The 25,097-nt window shown below is 46.3% G+C and overlaps 2 protein-coding genes across 3 annotated transcripts in view; one reads left to right on the plus strand and one right to left on the minus strand.

The window, feature by feature from the left end:
- Positions 1-23: 23 nt before the first annotated feature.
- Positions 24-7,728, minus strand: Nabp2 (nucleic acid binding protein 2). The gene is made up of 7 exons (XM_021174387.2): positions 7,614-7,728; positions 7,125-7,226; positions 6,576-6,714; positions 6,413-6,484; positions 6,194-6,275; positions 6,032-6,098; positions 24-554 (listed from the first exon to the last, which is right to left on the minus strand). The coding sequence occupies exons 2-7, from the start codon at positions 7,201-7,203 to the stop codon at positions 355-357; spliced, it is 639 nt and encodes a 212-aa protein (XP_021030046.1). The 5' UTR covers positions 7,204-7,226; positions 7,614-7,728; the 3' UTR covers positions 24-354.
- Positions 7,729-9,493: 1,765 nt separating this feature from the next.
- The window catches only part of Rnf41 (ring finger protein 41), a 29,470-nt gene continuing 13,866 nt past the window's right edge, over positions 9,494-25,097 (plus strand). For both annotated transcript variants that reach the window (XM_021174484.2, XM_021174482.1), the window contains exons 1-2: positions 9,494-9,702; positions 12,977-13,159. The gene's annotated coding sequence lies outside the window, so the exon portion shown is untranslated. The remainder of the gene's footprint in view (positions 9,703-12,976; positions 13,160-25,097) is intronic.

The raw sequence follows: 25,097 nt of genomic DNA on the forward strand, positions 1-25,097 counted from the left end.
TGAGAGAAACACAGACTCCAGAATGAGTGGGAACATTTATTAGGAAGGAGGGATTTCAGTTAGACCCTCATTTCCTACACAAAAAACAACACTGTCTTTTCCAAAGGAGGGCAGGCAGAGGACCCTGGATCCCAGGGGACAGACAGCATCAGCAGGACGGGGGTGGGGTGGGGCATGAGTTTGAGGTGGATAACGCTGCTGCTTACAACCCCTCCAGGGAAATTTAGTGGCTAAAACACAGCTACTTTATCCTCTAATCCCAAAGCCAGCAGCCTGATAGAAGACTGTCTTGTTCTCTGGCAGAGACGCCTGGATCATGGTTGTGGTGGAAGGAAGGAGAGGACTCATCTCTTGCTATCTCTTGCTGCTTCTTCGGGTTTCTTTGCCGTTGCTGACAGGGTTGCTGGAGGGGCCAGGAGGGCCGGAAGGCGTGTGGTTGGGTTGACTTCGAGTGATTCGGGTGCTGGGGGGATGTGAGGGGGTGTGAGAAGGATGGGGGCCACCCACAGGACCTGGCTGGGTGCTCAGTCCATTCCCGTTCTGGTTCTCGGAAGCTGGTTGTGGGAGAGGAAGAAACAGAGTTAGGCAGTTAAGGTAAGAAAGGGTCTGTCCTCAAAGCCCACTCCCATGCCCCAGAGAGTGGATGAGTCTTCACCAAGCACAACTGCATGAATGCTGACCAGGTACAAAAAGACTATGGGTTTTGAATAAGAATGGGACCCTAGCACTGATAATTTTAACTGTCAATTTGGTACAATCTAGAGTCTGCTAGGGAGAGCCAGTGAGGGGCTTGTCTACATTGGCTGGTCTGTAGGGAATTGTAATTAACTTAATTTTGCAGGAAGACCTAGCCCAACTGTAGGTGGCCCTATTCCCTAGGCAGGTGGTCCTGAATAGAGTACAAAAAGCTATGGGCTACAAGTATGAATGGGGCCCCTCAATAATTTTGGAAGTTGCTCCATGAACCACATATGTGTGTGTGTATAATTTTATATTATATAAATATGACATATTTATCTTACATATCTCTATGTCATTGGAAATCAGACCCAGATTTAGTTCAAGGCTCAAGGCTCTCTGAAAAAAATGTCCTATGGCCCAAGATGACTGGAAAGCTGGAGAAGCACAGGAAGAAGAGCCATACGTTTCTCTTTAAATGGAAAGGGGCTGAATCTATCATGTGGGAAGTTAGTGCTTGGGTTAGATACCCAGCACTATAATAAAATGGAAAATACACCCGGGGAACTGAACCCCTCTGCCACTGACTGAGCCACTTAGCTACACATCACCCACCCCCCAACTGTGTATATTTTGTATTTACTCGTGTGTGTGTGCGCACACACACACACATACACACACGTATATAACCTTCAGGAGTTGGTTGTCTCCTTCCGCCACGTGGATGTTCTGGGAATTGAACTCAGGTTGTCAGGCTTGCTGTCAAATACCCGTTCCTGCTGAACCACCTTGCCAATCCCTACACCCGTATATTTTAAACATTTTAAAGGAGCTGGAAATGTGAGATGCCTTCACTCTGGCAACTGTATGCTAGGATTACACCCCACACACACACACACACACCTATTGCAGTGTATTATAATCCTTACTCCTGCAGAGACTGCAGGTACTGAAAGGCAGGTGCTGTGTTTTATTCCTTGACATATACATAGAGTAGGTGCTCTACTGAATCCTAGTAGACAGAAACAGGACTGTCTCTGGCGTACAAAGGCATTGCCGACCGTCAGTGATGTGGAGACTGGTTCTCAAACCATATTCCTACTCAATTCTCTGTTCTCCTGGTCTAAGCTATCTGTAGCCTAGACGGAAGGAAAAAGCCCTTTCCTCAGTTCATAGAGAAATGTTAAGATTTTGTGCTACATATTAAAAAAAAAAAAAAAAAAAAAAAAAAAAAAAAATCTGGGGGCTAAGGATCATATTGAGTGGTGGTTAGTTAGGTCTGTCACCTTGTCACCTTGACACAGACTAGAATCACCTGGGAAGAGGCAGGAAGGACTGCTGAGTTGGTTGGTCTGTGGGCTTATCTATGGGGGATTGTAATTAATTATGCGGGAAGACCCAGCACACTGGGTAGCATCACTCAGTGAGAAACTGAGCTGAGCACAAGCAAGCGTGAATTCGTTTTCTCTGCTCCTGACTGTGCTTGCGCTGTGACCAGCTCTGTCCACCGCAGGGATGGGCTGCATGTAACCCAGAACTGTCAGCTAGGTGAACCCTTCTCCCCTACACTGCTTGCTGTCAAGATAAGGCAACAACAAGGTAGACACAACACCCTCACATAGCTGGCGAGATGGCTCGGCAGACAAGCATGTTTGCTGCCAAGCCTGGTGACTTGGATTCAATTCCTGGAACCCCTATGGTGCAAGGACTGACACCCACAGACTGCCACTGTCCTTTGACTTTCACATGCCCACTGTGGCACATGAAAGCTCTCTCCCAAATTAAACACATACATATAGAGAAAATATATACACAACAGAAGATTTACAAAGCCACAAAAAGAAAAACAAAACCAAACCCCAGAACCCCTCTCATTTCTATTAGCAGGTGACAAGAGGGAGTAAACACTTGGCAAGTGAGTTTTAGGAAGGAGCACATGGTCTTAGGGATCCCTTCCCTCTTTTTCCTGTTTCTCTGTGTAGTCCTGACTGTAATGGAACTTGCTCTGTAGACCAGGCTAGACTCAAACTCAGAGATCCATCTGCCTCTGCTTCCTGAGCACTGGGATTAAAGGGGTGCACCAACACACCCAGCAGGTGTTCTTTTTCTTTGTTTTGTTTTTTGAGACAGAGCCTTGCTATGGAGACCAGGCTGGCCTAGAACTCATTCTCTGGATCCCAGAATGTCCTCAGAACTTGCAGTAACCCTAGTTGCCTCTGTTGCTCGAATGCTAGACAGCAACCGTGCCTGGCTCTTGGTTGTACCTTATTAGAAATATTTTGGTAGCTAGACATGATGGCCACACACCCATGGTCCAGCACTTGGAAGGTGTAGGAGGAATAGAGATGCTGGGCCAGGTTTGGCTACATAGTAAGTTTGAGGCCAGCCTTACATGAGACTGTCTCTTAAAACAAAGTAAATAAAAAACTAAAAATACAGTCATGGAAAACTATTATCCTACTTTACGCTCTCCTTTTCTTCTTCTATTTTTTTTTTTTTTTTTTTTATCCTGGGGAATGAACCCAAGGCCGTGCCAGTGAACTACTTTTAGGTCCAACAGTCACGTCACATCTACCTATCTACCTTGCTTCTCTCTCTCTCTCTCTCTCTCTCTCTCTCCCTCCCTCCCTCCCTCCCCTTTCCTTCCTTTGAAGCAGGGTCTCCCTGACTGGCCTGATGCTCTGACACTTCAGGCTAGCCACCCCCATGGAGTGACCCTCCCACCTCAGCCTGTAACTTATGAGGATTATAGACGTGAAGTGTCATACCAGCATTTTTCTTTCTTTCTTTTTTTTTTAAACACTTATTTTTTATGTGTAAGAGTATTTTGCCTGTATGTGTATGTGTGGGCACCACATTGCCTGAAGAGGGCATATGAACACAGCCCTGGACGCCCTGGAACTGGAGTTTCAGATCACCGTGAGCTGCCATGAGGGTGCTGAGAACCACACTAGGTCTTCTACAACAGCAGCCCACTGTTCTTAACTGCAAACCATCTCCCCATCCCTTAAGTCTTCTTCAATTGAAAATATATGGCACCTTTTATGGTGGAATTAAATTTTGATTACAATATTGGAGGTTCTCCACAAAGCCAGAAGCAGAGGGGGAAAAATGCAGTCATAGATCATATATGAGAGATTGTCTCCATTGGTGGTCCCGTGCACACCTCAGATGGGAACTGTAATTAACTTAATTATGTTAAGCCACCCAGAACACTGTGGGTGGCTGATTCTGTTTCTTGTTTTGAGACAGGGTCTATCTCTGTAGTCCTGACTATCCTGGAACACACTAAATACACCAGGCTGGCCTCAGACTCACAGAGATACACCTGTCAATGACTCCAAAGTGCTGGGATTAAAGGTGTGTGGCTGTCACACCGAGGTTGGGTGGCGCATTCTGAGTGGAGAAACTGGGAGGAACACAAGCATACAGAGGTGTAAGCACGCATGCAGCCTCCTCTCTGCTGGTGACTGTGGAGATGATGTGAATAATGGTTTCTGTAAGCATTGGACAGAGGCCCAAGACTACTAGGAAGGTCTTGGTGGCTCAGTGGTTAAAAATACTGGCTGCTCTTCCAGCTGACCCAGATTTGGCCCCCAGCACCTACACTGCAGGAACAACCATCTGCAACTCCAATTCTGGAGGGTCTGCTACTCTCCTGTGGCTTCCTTGGGCACTGTATGCATGTGGCACAGTCATACATGTAGACAAAACACAAAACACAAGCTGGAGTTATCACAGAGAAAGAGGCCTCCCTTGAGGAAATGCCTCCATGAGATGCAGCTGTAAGGCATTTTCTCAACTAGTGATCAAGGGGGGAGGGCCCATTGTGGGTGGTGCCATCTCTGGGCTGGGAGTCTTGGGTTCTATAAGAAAGCAAGCCAGTAAGAAACATCCCCCCATGGCCTCTGCATCAGCTCCTGCCTCCAGGTTCCTGCCCTGTGTGTGAGTTCCTGTTCTGACTTCCTTTGGTGATGAACAGCAGTGTGGAAGTGTGAGCTGAATAAACCCTTTCCTCCTCAAGATGCTCTCTGGTCATGGTGTTTGTGCAGGAATAGAAACCCTGACTAAGACACATACATATAAGGTAAAAATAGATAAAATCTGAGAGAGAGAGAGAGAGAGAGAAAACAGCAAATCCAGAAACTTCCCACTGTCTACTGACTCTGTAGCCACAGCAGTTACAATGTAATTCATAATAAATGACCACATGGTCATATGTTGCCAGCTTTTGTATTTAAAATTTTTTCTTTTTTGTTTTTTGAGACAAGGTTTTACTATGTATGTGGCTTGGAATTTTCCATGTAGACTAGGCTAACCTTAAATTTACAGTGATTCTTCTGCCTCTACCTCTCCAGTACTGGGATGTGTGCCACTACACCTTGCTATACTATATTTGCTATTATTATTTCAGAAAAGGAAATAAAAATTTGTTGTTGTTGTTGTTTGTTTGAGACAAGGTCTAACTTTAAAACCTAGACTAGATAGGAACTTGTGACAATTCTTTTGCCTCATCTCCTCCCCAGTGCTGGAATTAGGGTTGTGAAATTTAACCTAAATAACAATAAAATGATTTTTTAAAATGTAGCATATTCCAGAATTAGTTAGGCCTAAGCAGGGGGATATTTGTGAGCCTGAGATCAGTCTGTACAACATAGTGAGAAGGTGTATCAAAAGAAAAGAAGGGGAGGAAAGAAAAGAAAGAAAAACATAAGAAAAAGAAAAGAAATTAAAAAGAAAAATACAGGGGCTGGAGAGATGGCTCACTGGTAACAGCATTGGCTGCTCCTCCAGAGGTCCTGAGTTCAGTTCCCAGCAACCACATGGTGGCTCACAACCATCTGTAATGGGATCCAATTCCCTTTTCTGGTGCGTCTGAAGAGAGCGACAGTGTATGACCCTCCCCGCCCCCTGCCAATACATAAAATAAATAAATTTAAAAAAAAAGAAAAATATAATACAGATTATGCCACAGAGCTTAGGAATCAAGTAGTCCACACAATCGAGGTATGTGTGTATGTGTGTGTGTACCTACTTCTCAGAATGTATTCCCATCACTTAGTGATTTATATTACAAAGAATTTACAATGATACTTTAAGTGTGGTCCGTGTGATCCTGTTTGGCACATGTGGAGGAACTACTCTACTCTCCTTTGTTTGACTGGAAAGGAGAGAGTAGCTCAGGTCTTCAAGTCTTTTCGCCACTGACACTTGCAGAAGGTGTGGAAAATGAAGGAGAACTGGGTGGAGGGGGAACATCCTGAGAGAGGCACTTGGAAAAGGGATGAAGAAACCGCATCTTTCCTGGTTGGACAGAATGGGGGCCAGTGGAAGGAAAGAAATGGATTCTTACCTGGAGAGGCAGCAGGGGGTCCCGTGGTCGCTTGTGGGGCAGTAGGGCTGTTGTCATTGTTCTGCACCTGCAGGCACAGATGAGATATAATCAGACCCTCCTCAACATCGTGCTGCCGGGCCTGGTCTGCCATTTTCTCTAACGCTAGGCCCAGAGACTCACCGATTTGTTGGGCGCCTGCTGCGTGTTATACTCTGGATTGGGCTCGCTGAAATTAGGGACTTCGGAATAAACCATACAGAATCTGCAAAGAAAGAAGCGGAAGCCTTGGACCTGTCCAGCCAGGAGATGTGGACGGCACAGTCTGTGTTGCTTCCTTGTAAACCCTAACTTTTCCACTTTGGGTTCCTGGCGCTTATCTCAACTGCCGAGACAACTTACTCTCCAATCTTCTGCAGATCGCCCCCACGTCCAGTGTACAGTGTCAGACAACCTTTGAACACTGAAGCATACCTGTGGGATGAAGCAGGATTCAGTCTTCAGAAAAGTTGTAGGGACTTTTAACTACACCCTACCGCTGTTGCCGCTAGGAGCCCTGCCTTACCCTTTAGTGAGTCGGATAATGTCCCCAGGTTGGATCAGGTTGCCCACATCGTCCCATACTGAGATGTTGATGCTGCCCGTTTTGTCTGCCACTTTACAGGTCCGAACCTCGTGTCCGTCCTTTGTCTTGGTCACCCGGCCTTTAAGGGAAGAAAGATATGAGAATGGAAATGAAGTCATACAGATCGTGGTGATGGTGAGAATCTGGGTATTGGCTGAGTTAGGTAAAGGAACAGAAGCAAAGCCCACGTTCCTCCTTGATGGCGGGTTATGCGTGGGTGGGTGTATGGGGCGGTAGTGAAGATCCAGCACCATGGAGAGAGCCCCGAGTGGGAAAAAGGCCCGCGTGGCATCAGGCCATTTAGTTTTACCTATTTTATACCTGTCAGCAGCTCCCTATGCCAGCGCTCTAAGTGATTAGAATGAGCATGGAGGGGGAGCCTCCTCCTTGTCCAGGCAAGTTAAGAATGCAAGCGGTGGTCCCGTGTGCTCCCACTCTCCATGCTCCTCCCACTTTGCTCCCACGAGTCCACTGCGCATGCATAGCCACCTGTCTCCAGTACAATGAAGATAAGATTCAGATTCTTGAGCCCGGGCTTGATATCCTTCACGAAGGTCTCGGTCGTCATGCTTCCCGAGCCGTGGCACCCCGCTGGAAGCGGAAATGGGAGAGGAAGGTTCAAGGCTCGGAGCCTTTGCCCCCATGCTCCCGCTCGGCCTACCCACCACAGCAGGCGGGAATCTGGCAGCCTCGGTCCCCCTCTAACCCTTCTGGAAGGTTAGAAACGAACTTCCCTGGGGGCCTCGTACTTCAAGATCAGAACTTATAGATCTCTGGGTAAGATGCTTAGGGGCTGGAAGGCCCTATGTCAGGATGCTTTCAGTCTCACGCTCCGAAGCCGGGAGGCTGAAGGAGACTCGGAGGGAACCCGATGCAGCTCCAGGAAACAGAATCTCACTCGGCAGATCTTCCTGAACCCGCATCCCCACAACCCAGAACTCGGTCCATCCCCTCCCCGACTCGCAGCCCACCACCCACCCAGCCAGCAGGCCGGACTGTGCACACCGCCGAGCCACCCGCAGGGGGAGCCAGGGGGCTGGCTGCCGCCGGATGCTGTGGAGAGGAACGCCGGAGCGCGTACATTCCCGGAAACGTCCCCTGACCTCCTCCAGCCAATAAGGTCCGATCTGCCGCCGAAAGCGCCCCACCTCCGGCCACCACCCATCCAATCAGGCTCCGAGATTCACTCGCCGCGAAGGGGGCAGTTTTAGGTTTTAAAGGAACTTTGCAGTGTATTAGTTCCGTAGGGGGAAAGATGGATGGACCACCAGGGGGCGCCCCAGATACCAATCCTCCCTTCCTCCCAAAGAATGCACTTTGGGCTCTTAAACATTTCATTTTCTCTTCAACTAGTGTCACAATGGAAAAAAAATCCAAGGGCGATGGAATGCAGCAGGAAAACGTTTTAGTTCCAGTCTGTTTCTTTGCTTGTTTTCTCGGCATTTTTTTTTTTTTTTTTTTTTGCCGGCGGCGGAGGGAATGAGTTTGAGACAGGGTTTCTCTATGTAGCCCTGGTTGTCCTGGAACTCACTCTGTAGACCAGGCTGGCCTCGAACTTAGAAACCCACCTGTCTCTGCCTCCCAAGTACTGGGATAAAGGTGTGCGCCACCACTGCCCATTTTACACATGAAAATGGAAAGTTAGTTAAAAGCCAGTACTTTGGACATGGCAGGAGCTTACACATCATCTTTAATATACCAAACGGTTCGGCTCAGGGCTCTGGGACAAGCGGCATTTTCGCCATAGAAAGATAATAGGCAGATTCAGCCTCCTTTGAAAGACGTTGAACCCGGAACATAAAAAGCAAGCCTCAAGCCAGGTGGACTCTGGGGAGGCAAGAGGCAGGCGGATCTATTGAGTTTAAGGCCAGCCTATCCTACATAGTGAATTCCAGGACAGCAAGGGCAACAAAGAGAAACCCTGACTAGGGGAGAAGGAGGAGAGGGAAGCAAGTTTGACTTGGTTCACAAAGGCACATCCGATTCCTGTTTCCCTATTTTATTGTATCTCAGAGACACCTAGAAGCTTAAGTTTCCTCCGGTACTCGTCAGATTGTCTTCAAAGGAAGCAGCTAGCTCTGTATTCTCACGAATAAGCTAGTTACATATGCACTAATGTGAATTGCCCTTAAAAAAAAGAGAGTATCTACAACAAATACTATTTGACACCAGATTAGCCTAAGAGGTAATGTAATTGCATTCCTTGTTTTGCTTCACCGCTTACCTAACACAGAGCGCTTTAAACTCCACCACGACTATCCTCGGGTTCTCTCCCACCCATTCCCCCAACCACAGCGTTGCAGCCTTAGGAAATCAAATCCATTAATGTTTCGGGGGGTCTGAGTTTTTGAAGAGCCATCACGAATACTACAAGAGTGTGTGGCTGGGAGGCGGACGACCCCTGTAGCACCCTAGATCAAAGCTTTGCGGTGAGACACTCCCTCCCTCTCCATCCTGCGCCTCCTAAGTTAACAGCAGCATCCATCCCCATGACTGTGAGTCACAGGTCGGGAGGCTCCGAGGTGCTGACCACAGCTCTGGAAACTGAAGGGCTGGGAGGACAGCAGGCCACGCTGCAGACCAGCTGCCCCGCAGCGACCTCGTCCCAGCGCTGCATCGGGTCTGGCACCCGAGCCGTGCACCACCCAGCACGAAGTGACTGCAGGGCGGAACACCCAGGGTCGCCCCCGAGCTTCACACCTGAAGCACATAGAGCCCTCCCTCCCAAAAGGCTACACTGTCCGTCCTAAGAACTTCCGGCCCAGAGCGGAGGCCGAGCTAGCCCTCGCTTCTCGTAGGCCGTTCGCTAGGAGCGTCCAGGCGCCGCCGAGTTAAATAGAGAGGCGGGGCTTGGTGACGAGCTTCCGCCCCGTTGCGTAGCAGCAGTGGGCGTGGCCAAGATCTAACCCGAGACAGCGAGGAGTGGTCGGAACCTTCTTCCCCATCCTTGCCTTCCCCTTCCCCTACGGGAAAGGCTGAGACCGGGCACACAGGGTGCTACGCGGCCACCGTGTCCTCAGCTGCAGCCAGGCCCCGCGTCTGAAGAAACCAGGCTGCGTTCGGGGCGGTGCGTAATGCGCCTGGGCGAGCTTCTAACCCTGGGGGGGGGGGGAAGAGGGGGCGAGGTCCCTTTGGATTGGTGCCTGGGTCCGAAGTGCCGGGGGTCGGGAGGAAGGGTGGAGAGGAGGAGGAAAATGGAGGAAGGGAGCTCAGCTGGGAGGAGTCGGGAGGTGAGCTAGCTGGGGGCTCTGGAGCTTGGGAAGGTCCTCTGGAGTAGGGAGAGCCTCGGGAAGTGCGGGAGTGGCCTTGAGCCGGCCTGAGGACCCGGGAGGAGCTGACCGCTGGGGCTGAGGGACAACATGGAGTTTAAATGGCAATGATTGACAGGCCTGGAGGCGAAGAAGGGAACGTTCTGGGGGCTAGCCTTGGCAGGGACCGCGGAACCTTCAAACCTCCGCCCTCCAAGCGCCATAGCTTGGCTTCTTTCCCATGCCTTGTCTTTGGCAGCCTTGTCTTTCTCTTTTATTCCTTCGCCGCTCCTCTCCCCTCCCGCCCCTCCGTGGAGGACTCTTACATTCCTTACATCTTTGACCCTGAATGATTTGCAGCCCTGCTCTCTGATGCGCACGATCCATCCACTCGTTTAATACACTGGAAAGCCCACCCCAGCCCAGGAGGCAGGGCATTTGTGGGTTAGAGAGTGAGGGGGTGGGGTGGGGGTGGAGGCAGGAGAAAGACCTGAAAAAGCAGGATGAGGGTGTTTTGGATTGGCACACTAACTTCATTTCATGAAACTTCATTTCAACTGGTAGCAAATTTGGTGGTTACCAAGGCCACTGTTCTTGGGAGATTGACCTATGAGAATCTTGGCAGGTACTTCTTATACAGTAGTTTTAACTAATAGCAGGATGGGTGGCTGCTAGTATTCCCCCAAGAAAGAGTGGGTAGTGCCAAGGGAGGGTGAGGGGGTGCATTTGTTATGCAGTGTCTTCGGTAAACCTTGTGGCAGTGCCTACTTCCCAGTGATTGAAAAGAAGGAACAAGCATTTTCAAGCATTTCCTCTGGTTCTCACTGAGAGTTTATTTTGCCATTCCGTTGCAACAAGTAATAAGAGCAGTCTTACACATGCTCTCAGAGTTTATCTCATTTGATTTGCAGGACAATAGGTTAGAAAATGCAAGTGCCTTCTCTGTTTGACAGTTGGCTACATGGCTTGTTTGAAGCTGTCCTGTCAGTGGATGGCAGAGCTAGGACTGGAATCCAAGCCCACCCTCCCACCCCCTCTCTCCTGATTCACTGCTTGTCTGACAACTCCTGGTCTGTTTTCCTAAGGGTTAGTTTTCCCAGTACAGGAGGCTTTTTGGTTTCTGTGTTTGGAATTTCTTGCCCCTAGACCAAGCACAGCCAATATAGTACCTGTTCCTGGAAGCTTTTTTTTTTTTTTTTTTCCTGAGGTACAGGTGCATGTGCCAGATGGTTGGGAAATGGGGTGTTGTTCAAAGGAAGGAAGCATTCCTCATCCCGTGTTATGTGCGGTGGGGAGGAACATCAACTCTCTCCTCTCTGGACCACAGTGAAGAAAAATGCCGGGCTTTACACCTCTCTCATTCACTGAGAAGACACACTGAACTAGGAGCACGTGTACCCAATTCAGGAGACCCAGTAGCCTTTGTGTTCTGCATGAAAGATCATCAAGTACTCTCCTGCCTTAGCGCTTTCACTGTTGATACACACAGGATAACGAGCCGGGGAGTTTAATTAGTCGTGCTGTGTCTCATTGACTCCGATTCTTAGGGCCCTGGAATAGCCCTCAGTCCCATCTTTTCAGGCATGAGCCTGGTCAACCTCATTTTTTGTTTTGTTTTGTTTTGTTTTTTGCTTCCTGGTCGACCAAGTTGCCCACCTAGAACAACACTATCTCTGCTTTTCTTCCTCCTTCTCAGTTGAGAAAAGGTCCTGCCTGGTAGCCTCTCCTGACCGAGTTCACAATGATCTTCCTGTCTCAGCCTCCTGAGTGTTGGGATTGCAGGCATGAGCTACTGCCTTCGTTCTTCCTGTTTATGAGTAAACCCTCTCTCTCAGTCCCCACCCCTCTTGTTTTTTTTTAAAAGCCTTATCCCTTCAGGGGTGTCTCAGTTTACACCTATAGCGACATTACTGATTATTCTCTGTGTGAGAAAACATTTCCCTTGTGAGAGTCTGGATGTTTGGGGATCTCTCTGAGTACTCCAGGCTTACATCCCTGCCGGCAATGATCTGAAGCCCTGCTTTCTCACTGTCTTCTATCTTTTTCCAGTCCTGACACTATAGGCATGCACTCTCAAGTACAGAGCCAGGGACTGAGTCCCAGTGCTTTGTAAGCTGAGCTGCATCCCCAGGCCAGTTTTGGGTTTGTTTGAGACAAAGTTTGGAACTTGCTACGTAGCCTGAGCTGGCCTTGAACTCAAATTCTCCCTATTTCACCTACTGAGTGCTGGGAATGCAGGCATGGGCTGTTCTCCCTGGCCTCTAGATACAGTTTTTACATGATATCATATAAGTGAAGTCACCCCAGAAACATTAAAGGACTGTACAGGGCAAGCACTATGGATTTGTATTCTGTATAGCCACTGATGTGGGATTTTTGGCATTGCTTGTAGTTATGTGTGCTGAATAAAGAAGTATATATACAGGGCTGGAGAGATGGCTCCATGGTTAAGAGCAGTGACTGACCTTTCAGAGAACTGGGACTTTGATTCCAAACACCCACTAAGCAATTCACAACCAACTCCAGTACCAGGGAATCCACTTCTGGCCTCCTCTGGCATTAGGCACAAATGTGGTACTTAGACATCTATGGAGGCAGTATACCCATATATAGAGAATGAGATAAGATAATTTTGAAAGTTAATGTGTATGTATATATGTGCACACACACACACTTTTTATTTTGAAACAGAATCCCATGTACCCCAGGATGGCCTTGAACTTTGATCCTCTTGCCTCTCTTCTGAGGCACTAAGATTATAGGCAGTCGTCCCTACCCTCCTAGTTTGTGTGGTGATAGGATTAAATTCAAGACGTTGTGGATGCCGGGCAAGCACTCTCTCACTGAGATACAGCCTGAGCTCTTCTTTTCCCTTCTCTATATGTGTTCAAACAAGTTTTGTCTCCAGTGGCTTCCCTCTCCACCTTGGCTTTTCCTTCCCCTCGTGTTTGTTCCTAGGGTAGTGCAGTCCTCCTCTCCTCCTCTCTGCCTGGATGCCCCACCCATCCGATCCAAGTCTGTCCAGTCTCACTGCGAAGTGGAGACAGGTGCCCTGCCTTACCTTTTCTTTCCTCTCCCTGTTCCTATTAATAGAGCGTTCCTGATTGTGACATCACACCCACCTCTGGGCCATGAGACTTGTCACTAGGAAGAAAGACTCAGTTGGAGAATAGCCGACAAGATGGGATACTCAGAGCGTCTCCTGAGCGGCACCGAGCGGAGGCACCAGGGGGTCGGAACCTTGTGAACAGGGAACCTGCCCCCACCACTTAGAAGGTAAAGAGCCTGGGTTTGGAATCTCACTCCACCTCTATTCCCCGGTCAGGGTTCCTTCTGACCTTGAAAATCTGGTGCCCTGATTTCTAGAAGTAATGCATGCTATCCTGCTTATATCGCTGTCTTGTTGGTAGTAAGTTTTATGTTTTTTCCATTTTTTTTTTTTAAATCTTGTATACTCACTGGACTATACCTATACCGTTTGAAGACGGTGGTTGCGTTTTCTCTGTTGGCAAGAAGATTGTATGTTAGGATGAAGAGGAGATCTGTGTTGACCACACAAGTAGAGCTGTGTGCTGGTGGACAGCTGGGAGCCCTGCAGACCTTGCAGTAGCCATTTGATGAGGTCTTGCTTGCTTGTTTTTCAGGACAGGGTTTCTCCATGTAGCCCTGGCTGTCCTGAAACTCTGTAGACCAGCCAGGTTGGCCTCACACTCACAGAGATCTACCTGCTTCTGTTTCCTGAGTGCTGGACTCAAAAAGTCATGCGTTACCACCACTCAGATCTTAAAGAACTATAGGTCCTCTGAATTGTTCTTTAGGAATTTGAGTTTAGAGCCAAAGATGGTCCAGTGTGTCAGAGCTCTTGCAGTGAAAGCAAGAGGACCTGGCTGCAGCTCCCATTAGCCTGCAAACCAAGCATGGTGCTTCAAAGACAGGTGGCTCCCAGAGTGGCAGCAGGCCCATGCCCGTGCCCTACACACAAAGAACTCAAAGTATTAAACATTCTAAACAAACTCAACCTTTGAAATCCTCTGAGCCAGCTGTAGCGCCTCACACCTTTAATTCCAACACTTGGGGGGCAGAGCAGGTGGATTGCTGTGAGTTGAAGGCCAACCTGGTCCACAGGGAGAGGTCTAAGACAGCCAGGCCTACATAGTGAGGTCCCTTTTGAAAAACAAAAATGCCCCTCAAAACTACTGTCTATATTTATAGATAAATATCCTCTGGTAAATGGAGATTCCAGCATTCTGGAGTTAAACTACTGTCTATATTTATAGATAAATATCCTCTGGTAAATGGAGATTCCAGCATTCTGGAGTTAAACTGAACTTAGAAGTCAGGTAGCTCTACTCCTCTATCTCCTAAGAAATGAAACTGAGGTTTTTGGGGTTTTTTTTTTGTTTTGGTTTTTGGTTTTTCGAGACAGGGTTTCTCTGTATAGCCCTGGCTGTCCTGGAACTCACTCTGTAAATGAGGCAGCTCTTGCCGTGTAGGGCAGGTGCAGCACGCCTAGCTGACAGGAGAATTATTTTATATCTAATAATAAATAAATCTTAAAAAAAATAATTCTCCTGTCAAAATAGGAAACCCCTTCCTTTCAAGGGAGTTGCTAGTGAGATAGGGGTTAGTTGGTGGGAAAGCTAGGCACCTCCTGTAATATACTTGTCATTTAATATCCATTTTTGTTTTATATTCTTAATCTTTGAATCATAGAAATTGTAGTCCCTTTGGAAATTACATAGCCAGGATGTTCCTGTCACAGAGTAAGAGCCAAGGCCTGGAGTGCACACTTGGCCAGGGATAGTGTTAGCGCCAAGGCTCAGATTCAGAAGTGTTGTACAGTTTTTACTGCATCATTAGTTTGTACATGTCGTGGTGGCCTGGGCCTCGGTGCACGTGCGGCAGTCAGAGGACACTTGTGCACTTGCCTTCCTCCTCCCACCTTTATATGAGCTCCAGGGACAGCAAGCACCTTCAACCGCTGAGCCAGTTGGGAGGCAGAGGCAGGCAGATTTCTGAGTTCGAAGTCAGCCTGGTCTACAGAGTGAGTTCCAGGACAGCCAGGGTGATATAGAGAAACCCTCTCTCAAAAAAAAAAAAAAAGTTTAGCTTTGAGGGCCAGAGAGATGACTCAGAGGTTCAGAACACTTGACTACGATTCCTGAGTTCAATTCCCAGCAACCACATGGTGGCTCATAATCATCTATAATGGGGTCTGTATTAGTCAGGGTTTTCTAGAGTCACAGAACTGATGGGTCGTCTCTATATAGTAAGGGAATTTGTTGATGATTTAGAGTCTGTAGTCCAACTCCCAACAATGGTCAGCAGCAGTTGTGAATGGAAGTCCAAGGATCTAGCAGTTGCTCAGTCCCACACAGTAAGCAGGCTAAGAAGAGAGAGTGAATCTTCCTTCTTCCAATGTCCTTATATATGTCTCCAGCAGAAGGTGTGGCCCAGATTAAAGGTGTGTATCGCCATACCTTTAATCCCAGATGACCTTGAACTCAGAGATCTCCCTGTCTTAATCTGGAATTCATAGCCACTGTGCCTCAAGATCTCTATGCCAAGGTCCAGGTCAGAAACTTGTATCTCCCAGCCTCCAGATTAGGATGGCTGATGAGTCTTCCAATTCTGGATTGTAGTTCAATCCAGATATAGTTAAGTTGACAACCAGGAATACAATGTCTGATTCCCTCTTGTGGTGTGCATGAAGACAGAGCACTCATATACATAAAATACATGAATAAAAGTGTTTGGCTTTGAGAAACTGAAGAAAACAGAAACAAATGAAATACAGACTGGTTATTTTAAACTGATTAAGTAACACTGAATTAGTTCAAATGACTCTTCATATATAAAAATTAATGCAAGGGAATGTCGCTTCTCTTTCTTTTAGATCTATTCATTAGGAGACCAGAAGATATGATGACGTGTTGTAAGGACATGTGAGGTCTTTCACCAGCTAATTTCTTACCTTGTTAAATTTCCTACAAGTTGTCTGTCTCCTTAGGCGGAGCAGGTTATAGAGCCATTTGTCTGTGTGTTTGATCTTTCTGTAATAATTGAGGCTGGGTTGTACAAGGGTATGGAGAAGAGAGACCACATCATTTACCCCTGACTCGCCCTTATTCATTTGTCAAGAATGGTGGCAGCATGCCCATTTACCTTTACCTGCCGGGACTTGTAAACCCTGATTTAAATGGCTGCTCTAATGCTTCGATTAGCGTGTGTGTGTGTGTGTGTGTGTGTGTGTCTGTGTGTGTGTGTGCGCGCACGCGCATATGCATGAATGCACATGCTTTTCATATCTGCAGATTGATTGAAGAACCCCCTAAATGGTTGGGCTTGGTGACACACACCTTTAATCCAAGTACTAAAGAGACAGAGGCAGGTGAATTTCTGAGACTTCAAGGGCACCTGATTCACTCAACCTCCAAGATGCTGGTCTCTTCTTAATCACTGCTAATTTCTCAGCTCCAGCTGACCAGCATCAATTGTACCAGTAAAGCAAAGGTTTTACTTTAATGGTTCTGGTCTCAGCTCTGGTTCAACAAAACCACAGATATTCAACTCAAAATATGCAAATGCCCTGATAAAGTCTTTAAGTAACTCTCGAACTACCCTCTGGAACTTCACAAGCCAGACTGGCCTCAAATAACATCTTTTTTTTTGTTTGTTTTTTTTTTTTTGTTTTTTGAGACAGGATTTCTCTTTATAGCCCTGGTTGTTCTGGAGCTTACTTTGTAGACCAGGCTGGCCTCGAACTCAGAAATCTGCCGGCCTCTGCCTCCCAAGTGCTGGGATTAAAGGCGTGCACCACCACGCCGGCTCTCAAATAACATTTTAAAAACACAAATTACAAGAAACTCCTATGCTCCCAAAATAAATAGCATGGTCTGTCCTCGGAGATTACACAGACCCCATGGGAACTGAAAGCTTGGAATGGCTAAGGACTTTGCAGTAAGAGTTTATAATACCCTGTAGAATTGCTGGGTGTAGGGTCCTGAGTGTCTCTTGCCTGGCATGCTCACGGTCTTAGGTCTAAAACTCAGCAGCAAAGTTAGGTATATTGGTGCACATCTTTAATCCCAGGCAGAGGTAGGTGGGTCTTCTCTAACTTTGATGTTAGCTTGATCTATGTAAGAAGTTCCAGGGCAGCCAGGGCTAAAACAAACCAAAAAAACCTAGCAGAAGCATGGGCATGTTTATTTCTTTTTTAAAGACATTTTGCTGGCTACTTTTATGTCAGCTTGACACAGTTAGAGTTAACAGAGAGGGAGAAAATGTCTCCATAAGATCAGGTTGTAGGCAAGTTAAGTAGGGCGTTTTCTTAATTAGTGATTGATGGGGAAAGCCCAGCCCATTGTGGGTGTTGCCATCCCTGGGCTGGTGGTCCTGGGTTCTATAAGAAAGCAAGCTGAGCAAGCCATGGGGAGCAGGCCAGTAAGCAGCACCCTCCATGGCCTCTGCATCAGCTCCTGCCTCCAGGATCCTGCCCTCCTGCTTGGATCCCTGTTCTGACTTCCCCTAATGATGGAGAGTACTGTGGAGATGTAAGCCAAATAAACCCATTCCTCCCCAACTTGCTTTTAGTCATTGTGTTTCATTGCAGCAATAGTAACTGTAACCAAGACAGAAATAGGTAGCAGAATTGTGGGATATGTGACCATGTTGTTTTTGGAGGATCATAGAAAGACTTTGGAATTTTGGGATAAAAGAGCCATTGAGTGTTCAAAGTTTTGTGAGCTGTTCTATGGGAGCTTAGAAGATAAGAATGTAAGTGGGCCGGGCACGGTGGCGCACGCCTTTAATCCCAGCACTTGGGAGGCAGAGACAGGCAGATTTCTGAGTTCGAGGCCAGCCTGGTCTACAGAGTGAGTTCCAGGACAGCCAGGGCAACACAGAGAAACCCTGTCTCAAAAAAAACAAAACAAACAAAAAAATGTAAGTGGAACTTTAAAAGCAAGTTCCAGAACAGCCAAAGCTATTAAACAGAGAAACCCTGTCTCAAAAAAAACAAAACAAACAAAAAAATGTAAGTGGAACTTTAAAAGCAAGTTCCAGAACAGCCAAAGCTATTAAACAGAGAAACCCTGTCTCAAAAAACAAAACAAAACAAAAAATAAGATGGTTTCCTTCCCCTCCCCCCTTCCTCCTTTGCATGTTTTTATGCTAGAGACTGAACCCAGAGCTTTATATATAGTAGGTAAATAGTCCACCATTTAGCTACATCCTAGCCCAGCAGTGATTTAAAAATGAAATACAGAGCCAGAGAACTGGCAATGAAGTCTGTTTAGGGTTCTTGCTAGCATGAATGATGCCCCAGGTTTGATCCTCAGAATCACATTAAACCAGACTTGGGACATGTCTGACCTCAGTGCAGGGGAGGTACAGGTAGGAGGGTCACAAGTTCAAACTCATCCTTGGCTACGACTGCATAAGGGAGCTCTAGACAGACAAACAAACAAACAGACAGACAAGGGTGTGGTGCAGCTTTATAGGCATGTTTTCTACATTGCCTTGATTTTTGGTTGGTTGGTCGGGTTGTTTTGTTTTACGTTTTGTTTGTTAGACTTTTTTGTTTTGTTTTGTTTTTCGAGACAGGGTTTCTCTGTATAGCCCTGGCTGTCCTGGAACTCACTCTGTAGACTAGCCCTGGCTGTCCTGGAACTCACTCTGTAGACCAGGCTGGCCTGGAACTCAGAAATCTGCCTGCCTCTGCCTCTTGAGGGCTAGGATTAAAGGCATGCGCCACCACGCCCAACTTGTTTGACTTTTTTTTTTTTAATGATTTCTTTTTCTTTTTTTTCTTTTTTTTTTTTTTTAAGATTTATTTATTTATTATATGTAAGTACACTGTAGCTATCTTCAGACATTCCAGAAGAGGGCGCCAGATCTCGTTGCAGATGGTTGTGAGCCACCATGTGGTTGCTGGGATTTGAACTCTGGACCTTCGGAAGAGCAGTCGGGTGCTCTTACCCACTGAGCCATCTCACCAGCCCTTGTTTGACTTTTTGAGACAGGGTTTTTCTGTGTAGCGCCAGCTGTCCTGGAACTCTTTCTGTAAACCAGATTGGCCTCAAACTCAGAGATCCACCTGGCTCAGCCTCCCGGGTGCTGAGATATAAGGTGGGTACCATTACTGCCCAGCTTGTTTTATATATATATAAATATATATATATATTTATTTTTTAAAGATAGGTTCTCTATATAGATCAGGCTGGCCTCAAGCTTACAGAGATCCCACAGCTTCTGCATCTTAAGTGCTGGAAGTAAAGGTATGAGCCACCATGTTTGCTTTGTGGGGCCTTTTAATGTATAGACTGACCATCTCAGAAATTGTTATGTAGCCTAATTTAGCTTAAACTTGGAACTTCCTGCCTATACCTCTCAAGTGCTCGTATAATGAACCACCATTTGTGTCGCTACTTAAAAACAAGAAAGAGGGCATGGGGCTCAGTGCTTAAACCATTCAGTGTATAATTGGTGGTTGTGAGAACTGGTTTTTGGCCAAGGAAGACTCTTGATGTCAACCTTGAGCCTCTCCTGTATACACAGGTACATTTGTACTCCTTAAGCACACATGCAAACACACATAGACACAACAAATACCTATACACATGGAGGAAAAGAGCAAGACAGAAAAAGATAATAGGTAAATCTTGAAAATATGTAACATTTGACCTAAAAAAATAATTCTAATACCTAGATTTCTTTTAAATTGTATTGGTTTATTATTATACTAAAAAGGTGTGTGTGTGTGTGTGTGTGTGTATGTGTGTGTATGTGTGCGTGCTCAAGAGCTCTCTGGCATGCACATGTGTGAAATCAGAGGACAAGAATTAGTTTTCTCTGTTCACAATGTTGGTTCCAAGGATAAACTCAGATCTTGAGGCTTAGCATCAGACACCTTCTCCCTGAGCCCTCCCACACCCCTGTACATGCTACTTATAAAGATCTTCTTTATAAAGATGGACCTGTGGTACATGTACTATTTTTATCTTGCATTTTTCACCAGGACATGGTGGTTAACAGGTTGGGCTTTGATTGAATCTGGCCCAGCACTAGTTTGTCGTGTGATTTTGACATAGTTTGTCGTGTGATTTTGACAAGCTTCCTAAGTCTGTGCCTCTGTTACTCAGCAGGAAGGTGTGAGTAACAGCAGAGCTGTTCCAGGCTTGGTTATAGGAGTGCTGAAAATCTGACAAGCACATCGTAAAGCTCAGTCATCAAACAATGGGGTGCATTGGCTTCATCATCCATCAGTATAAACAAAACATGACCACCCTGTGTTTGATCTCTGAGACCCTTCCCCTCCCACTAAGCCCCTCCCCCCAAAATAACCACCCCAAACTCCATGACTCAGTGTTGGGAAGGTAGGAAAACAAACAATGAAACAAATGTCAGTGGTTAGCATTTAATATATTATTATAATGTGCACATATAAAGGACATGTAAAATATATATGAAATACACTTAAAAATTTAGTGCTGTATTTATGGCTTTTCTCTGCACTGTGTGCAGATAGTTAGTGTCAGTGAAAGTAAGAGACGGATGTGAGACCCTGACCCTGGAGTAGTGGTTGGTTGTTACCATTGTGGGTACTGGGATAGAACTGAGCCCTCCATAAGAGCAGCTCTCACCTGCTCGCCCCTCTCAGCAGCACCCCTTCCCCCAGTACAAAACTGTAAACGTGTTCTGTGTGTATGTGCACAGGACATCCGTTGCCAGGGATGCCAGAAATGGGTGTGGGTCCTCTGGAGCATCTGTGAGTTGTCTGCTGATGGCCCCGGGGATTGAACTCTGGACCTCTGCAAGAGCTGAATGAGGTGCTGAGCTATATCTCCAGCCCCAGTTATTCTATTTATTTACTTTATTATTTTTTGTTTGTTTACAGGTAGGGTGTCACTATGTGGCCCTAGCTGGTCTGAAATGCACTATGTAGATCAGACTGTCTCAAATTCACAGAGATCTGCCTCCTGGGTGCTGGAATTAAAGGAATATGCCCTTTTTCTTTTGAATTTTTTTATTTAATGTGCATTGGTGTTTTGCCTACATGTGTGTCTGTGTGAGGGTGTCAGATCTTGGAATTATACACAGGTGTGAGCTGCCATGTCGGTGTTGAGATTTGAACCTGGGTCCTCTACAAGAAGTCAGTGCTCTTACCGGATGAGCCATCATCTGTCCAGGATCCCTACCCTCTTTTGTTTGTTCATTTTGTTTAAGACTGCATCTCGTGAAGTCCAGGCTGCCTTCATACTCTGTGTCACTGAGAATGACCTTGAACATCTAATCCTCCTATGTCCATTACCTGAGAGTTGGGATGCGGGTGTGTACTGCCACACCTGGTTTCTGTGGTATTGGGGATCAAATGTGATGCATACCACTCAGACAATCTGCCAATTGAGCCATATCTCTAGCCTTGAATACTTTTTATGTTTTGAAGCAGGATCTGAGTCTATACTGCTTCAGCCAGTAAATTAGTAGTTTTGGGGCTGAAGAAATGACTTAGTCTATAAAGGCACCCACCACCAAACCTGACTCCCTGAGGTTAATCCCAGCCCCACACGGTGGAAGGAAAGAACCTCCTTTCACAAGCTGTCTTCTGCCCTGCACACTCAAGCTATACATGGGTGTGCCTATCAGCATACATGCACACAAAATAAATAAAATGTCTTCCAAATGTGGGTCTGGAGAGATGCTACAGTCAGTAAAGGCCCCACCAGATAAGCATGAGGACTTTTTTTTTTTTTGGTTTTTTGAGACAGGGTTTCTCTGTATAGCCCTGGCTGTCCTGGAACTCACTCTGTAGACCAGGCTGGCCTCGAACTCAGAAATCCGCCTGTCTCTGCCTCCCAAGTGCTGGGATTAAAGGCGTGCGCCACCACTGCCCAGCCCTACACTACCAAGTCTGAGTTCAATCCCTGGGACATACGCAATGGAAGGAGAGAACCAACTCCTGCATGTACATGGATTTTAATAAACTATTTATTATTAATATGATTGGACCAGCCTCCCAATAAACAAGGTAGAGTCCTATAGATGATTTAATCGGCTGCTTGCACAATTACTGGGAGATTACCCCTAGTCTATATTTCTATTCACTAGACTGTTAATTTCCAGCTGTGCTCCCCAAATACTGGCTGTTTGAATCTCTCGGGTTACTTCTCCTCCATCAGTCTGTGTGTATGTGTGTGTGTGTGGGGGGGGGGGGCGGGGACTCACTCAGGTACATGCTCCTGGTCCATTATGTCTGATGAGGGCCTCCTGTTCTCCTCCTCTTCCTCCTCCTCCACTCTGCTTCCCGAGTCCCTGCTGCGACCTCCAACCTCGTAACTGAAGCTCTGCCTCTTCTGTTCTCCCCAGTCATTGGCTGTAGCTACTTTGTTTTAACTGATAAATGGGGGAACAAGGTTTACGGAGGAGCGTTACTTGTTGCATGTGAGGATCTGCAACCAGATCTTGGGGACCAGTATTTAGCATTTGGATACCTAGCAGCTCCAGACCAGCCCCTAAAACCCACAGGTTGTCTTCTGATCTCCAGATACACCACACACTCTACATCAATAAATGATTAAATGAAAAAATTGTAAATTAAAAACAACAAAACCAGGAAACTAACTGGGCATGGTGACATATTCTATACCCCTAGCACTTGGGAGGCAGAAGCAAGAGAATCAGAAGTTGAAGGTGATCTCCTATAGAGCCAGTTCAAGGCCATCCTGTGTATTATATGAGACCCTTAAAAACAGTAAAATACAAAACTTAGGAAATTTATCATGCCTGTTTGTTCTTTTTCTTTTCCCCTCCCTCCCTGCCTCCCTCCCTTCCTTACCTCTTGCTTCCTTAGTACTGGGACTCAAGGGCATACTATGCCTGGCTTATGTCAACTTCTTATATAGAATCCTTTAGGTATGTGCACACTCAGAATATCTCTTTGTAGGGTCATTCATTACCAAGGAAAAAGTAGAGTAGTAATCCTGCCCTAGAGAAATGTAGCAGCTATCCTTGAGCTAAGGGTCACCAGTGGCAGTCCAGATTAGCAATTCTGCTCGCAGTTGACAGACCACTTCCCTGGCATTTTACCAAAGTAACCTTAGTTTAGTCGTAAGACATTAAATAACCACCAAACTTAGGGACGCTCTCATTTTAACTGGCCAAATTTGTTTTTTTGAGACAGGGTTTCTCTGTGTAGGCCTGGTTGTCCTGGAACTTGCTCTGTAGACCAGGCTGGCCTCAAACTCATGGATCTGCCTGCCTCTGCCTTTACTGTGCTCTGCCTGCCTGTTTTGGTGTGAGGCAGCAAGCACAGCTAAAGTATACCCACAGTTTATATGGCTGTGATATATGTTTTTATAGAGGAACTCATAAATGTGATAAAATGTTAACAATTTGAGAATTGGGGCTGGAGAGGTGGCTCAAAATCATCTATAACTCCAGTTCCAAAGGATCCAATGCCCTCTCTGACCTCCATGGCCATCATGCACACACATACATGTGGTGCACATACATACATGTAGGCAAAACACATAAATAAAATAAATATTAAATACATTTAATTATTTAATCATTAAAATTAAATGTTAAAAATATTTGAAGGATGGAGAGGAAGGGTATAAGTCTGAATCATCAGTAGTGTATGAGAAGCCACCCACAAAAAAGAATTTGTGAATCCAAATTACTGTGTTGCTAAGGCTGAGAAATTTATAAGAGGAATTGGTTTGGGACATTTTTCTAAGCACCCATGTGCCTTGCACTTGTGTTGACTCATCAGTGAGTTCAGAGAAGCTAAGATTTACCAGGCTTCTTGATGTATAGCTGGTACTCAGCAGATATTTACTGTGTGTGTTATAGGTTAGGGAGCTGTGTTTGCTCATTTCTGAGATGAGCGCTCAGTGTACTCTAGAACTTACTAATGTAGCTCAGGCTGGCCTTAAACTTGTGGCTAACCCCCTCCCTCAGTCTAGTACTAGGAATAACGGCATGTGTCCATATACTAGCTAGAGAGATTCTTTTTATTTATTTTTTTTTTTCAGTGTCGGGGTTGAGTCCGTCCAGGGCCTTAAACATTCTAGGCAAGGGGGCTAACACCCCAATCTGCAGCTAGATTTTTTTTTTAAACTGTTATTTTCATTGTGTGTGTGTGTGTGTGTGTGTCTGTGTGTCTGTGTGTCTCTGTGTGTGTCTGGTCTCACAGGCCTTTGATCCCAGCACTTGGGAGGCAGAGGCAGGTGGATTTCTGTGAGTTTGAGGCCAGGCTGATCTACAAAGTGAGTTTCAGGACAGCCAGGACTATTAAACAGAGAAACCCTCACTTGAAAAGTAAAAAAGAAACAAAATACGTTTGTGTTTGTGATGCTGAGGCCTTGAACAGCCACCCATGTGCCTGACAAACACTGCTACTGAGCTGAGCATGAACCCTGACGGCATGTGCATGTGTCTGAGCATGTGTGTAGAGGCCAGTGTCCAGTGTTGTCCCTAGTTGTTCCCTTCCTGATTTTTGAGATGGGATCTCTCCCTTAGCTTGGTGATCCTCGGCTGGTGAGGCTGGCTGGCGGGAACCTCTCCAGCATGGCCCCCGTTCAGAAAGATAAAATTAGGTGGGCAGATTCTAAACTCCAGAGAACTAATTGACCCTTTTCAAGAATATTACAGGTTGATGGGTTGGCTGTTCCAGTATCAGCAACTCCTGATGCTATTAGCCCACCAGCTGGATGGAGAGAGAGGTCTTAGATGTCGTTCTCTGACTCCTGGGTTTCACCTGTGGAACCCAGGGCCTGGCAGCACTGGGGTTCTGTGGCCCTTGTTCTCCTGAATCTGTTTCCTGTGTCCAGTTTTCTTTTGGCTGCAATCCCTCCCTTGTGGACAGAGTGCAGGCTTTTGTTACAGAGTCTCACTACTGAGCTGTGGCTGTCCCTGCTTTTGTTTTTATTTGAGGCAGGGCTTCACTGTCTTGCTCTGGCAAGCTGGTCTTGAAGTCAAAGGGATTAAAGGCTTGGGCCACCACACCTGGTGTTTGTTCCTTTGGTTTTGGTTCTGTAGATTGAACCCAAGGGCTCATACACTATCAGAAAGCATCTACCACTGAGCTGTATCAGTGACCATAGCGCATTGATCTTAAAAGAGAAATGTTATCAGCTCATTGTTAAACTGTTCAGTGATATCCATGGCCTGGGTGAAAAGTCCAAATTCTAAATTCTTTTTTTTTTTTTTT

The sequence above is a fragment of the Mus caroli genome, chromosome 10 (genome assembly GCF_900094665.2).
Source record: "Mus caroli chromosome 10, CAROLI_EIJ_v1.1, whole genome shotgun sequence".
Taxonomy (NCBI): domain Eukaryota; kingdom Metazoa; phylum Chordata; class Mammalia; order Rodentia; family Muridae; genus Mus; species Mus caroli.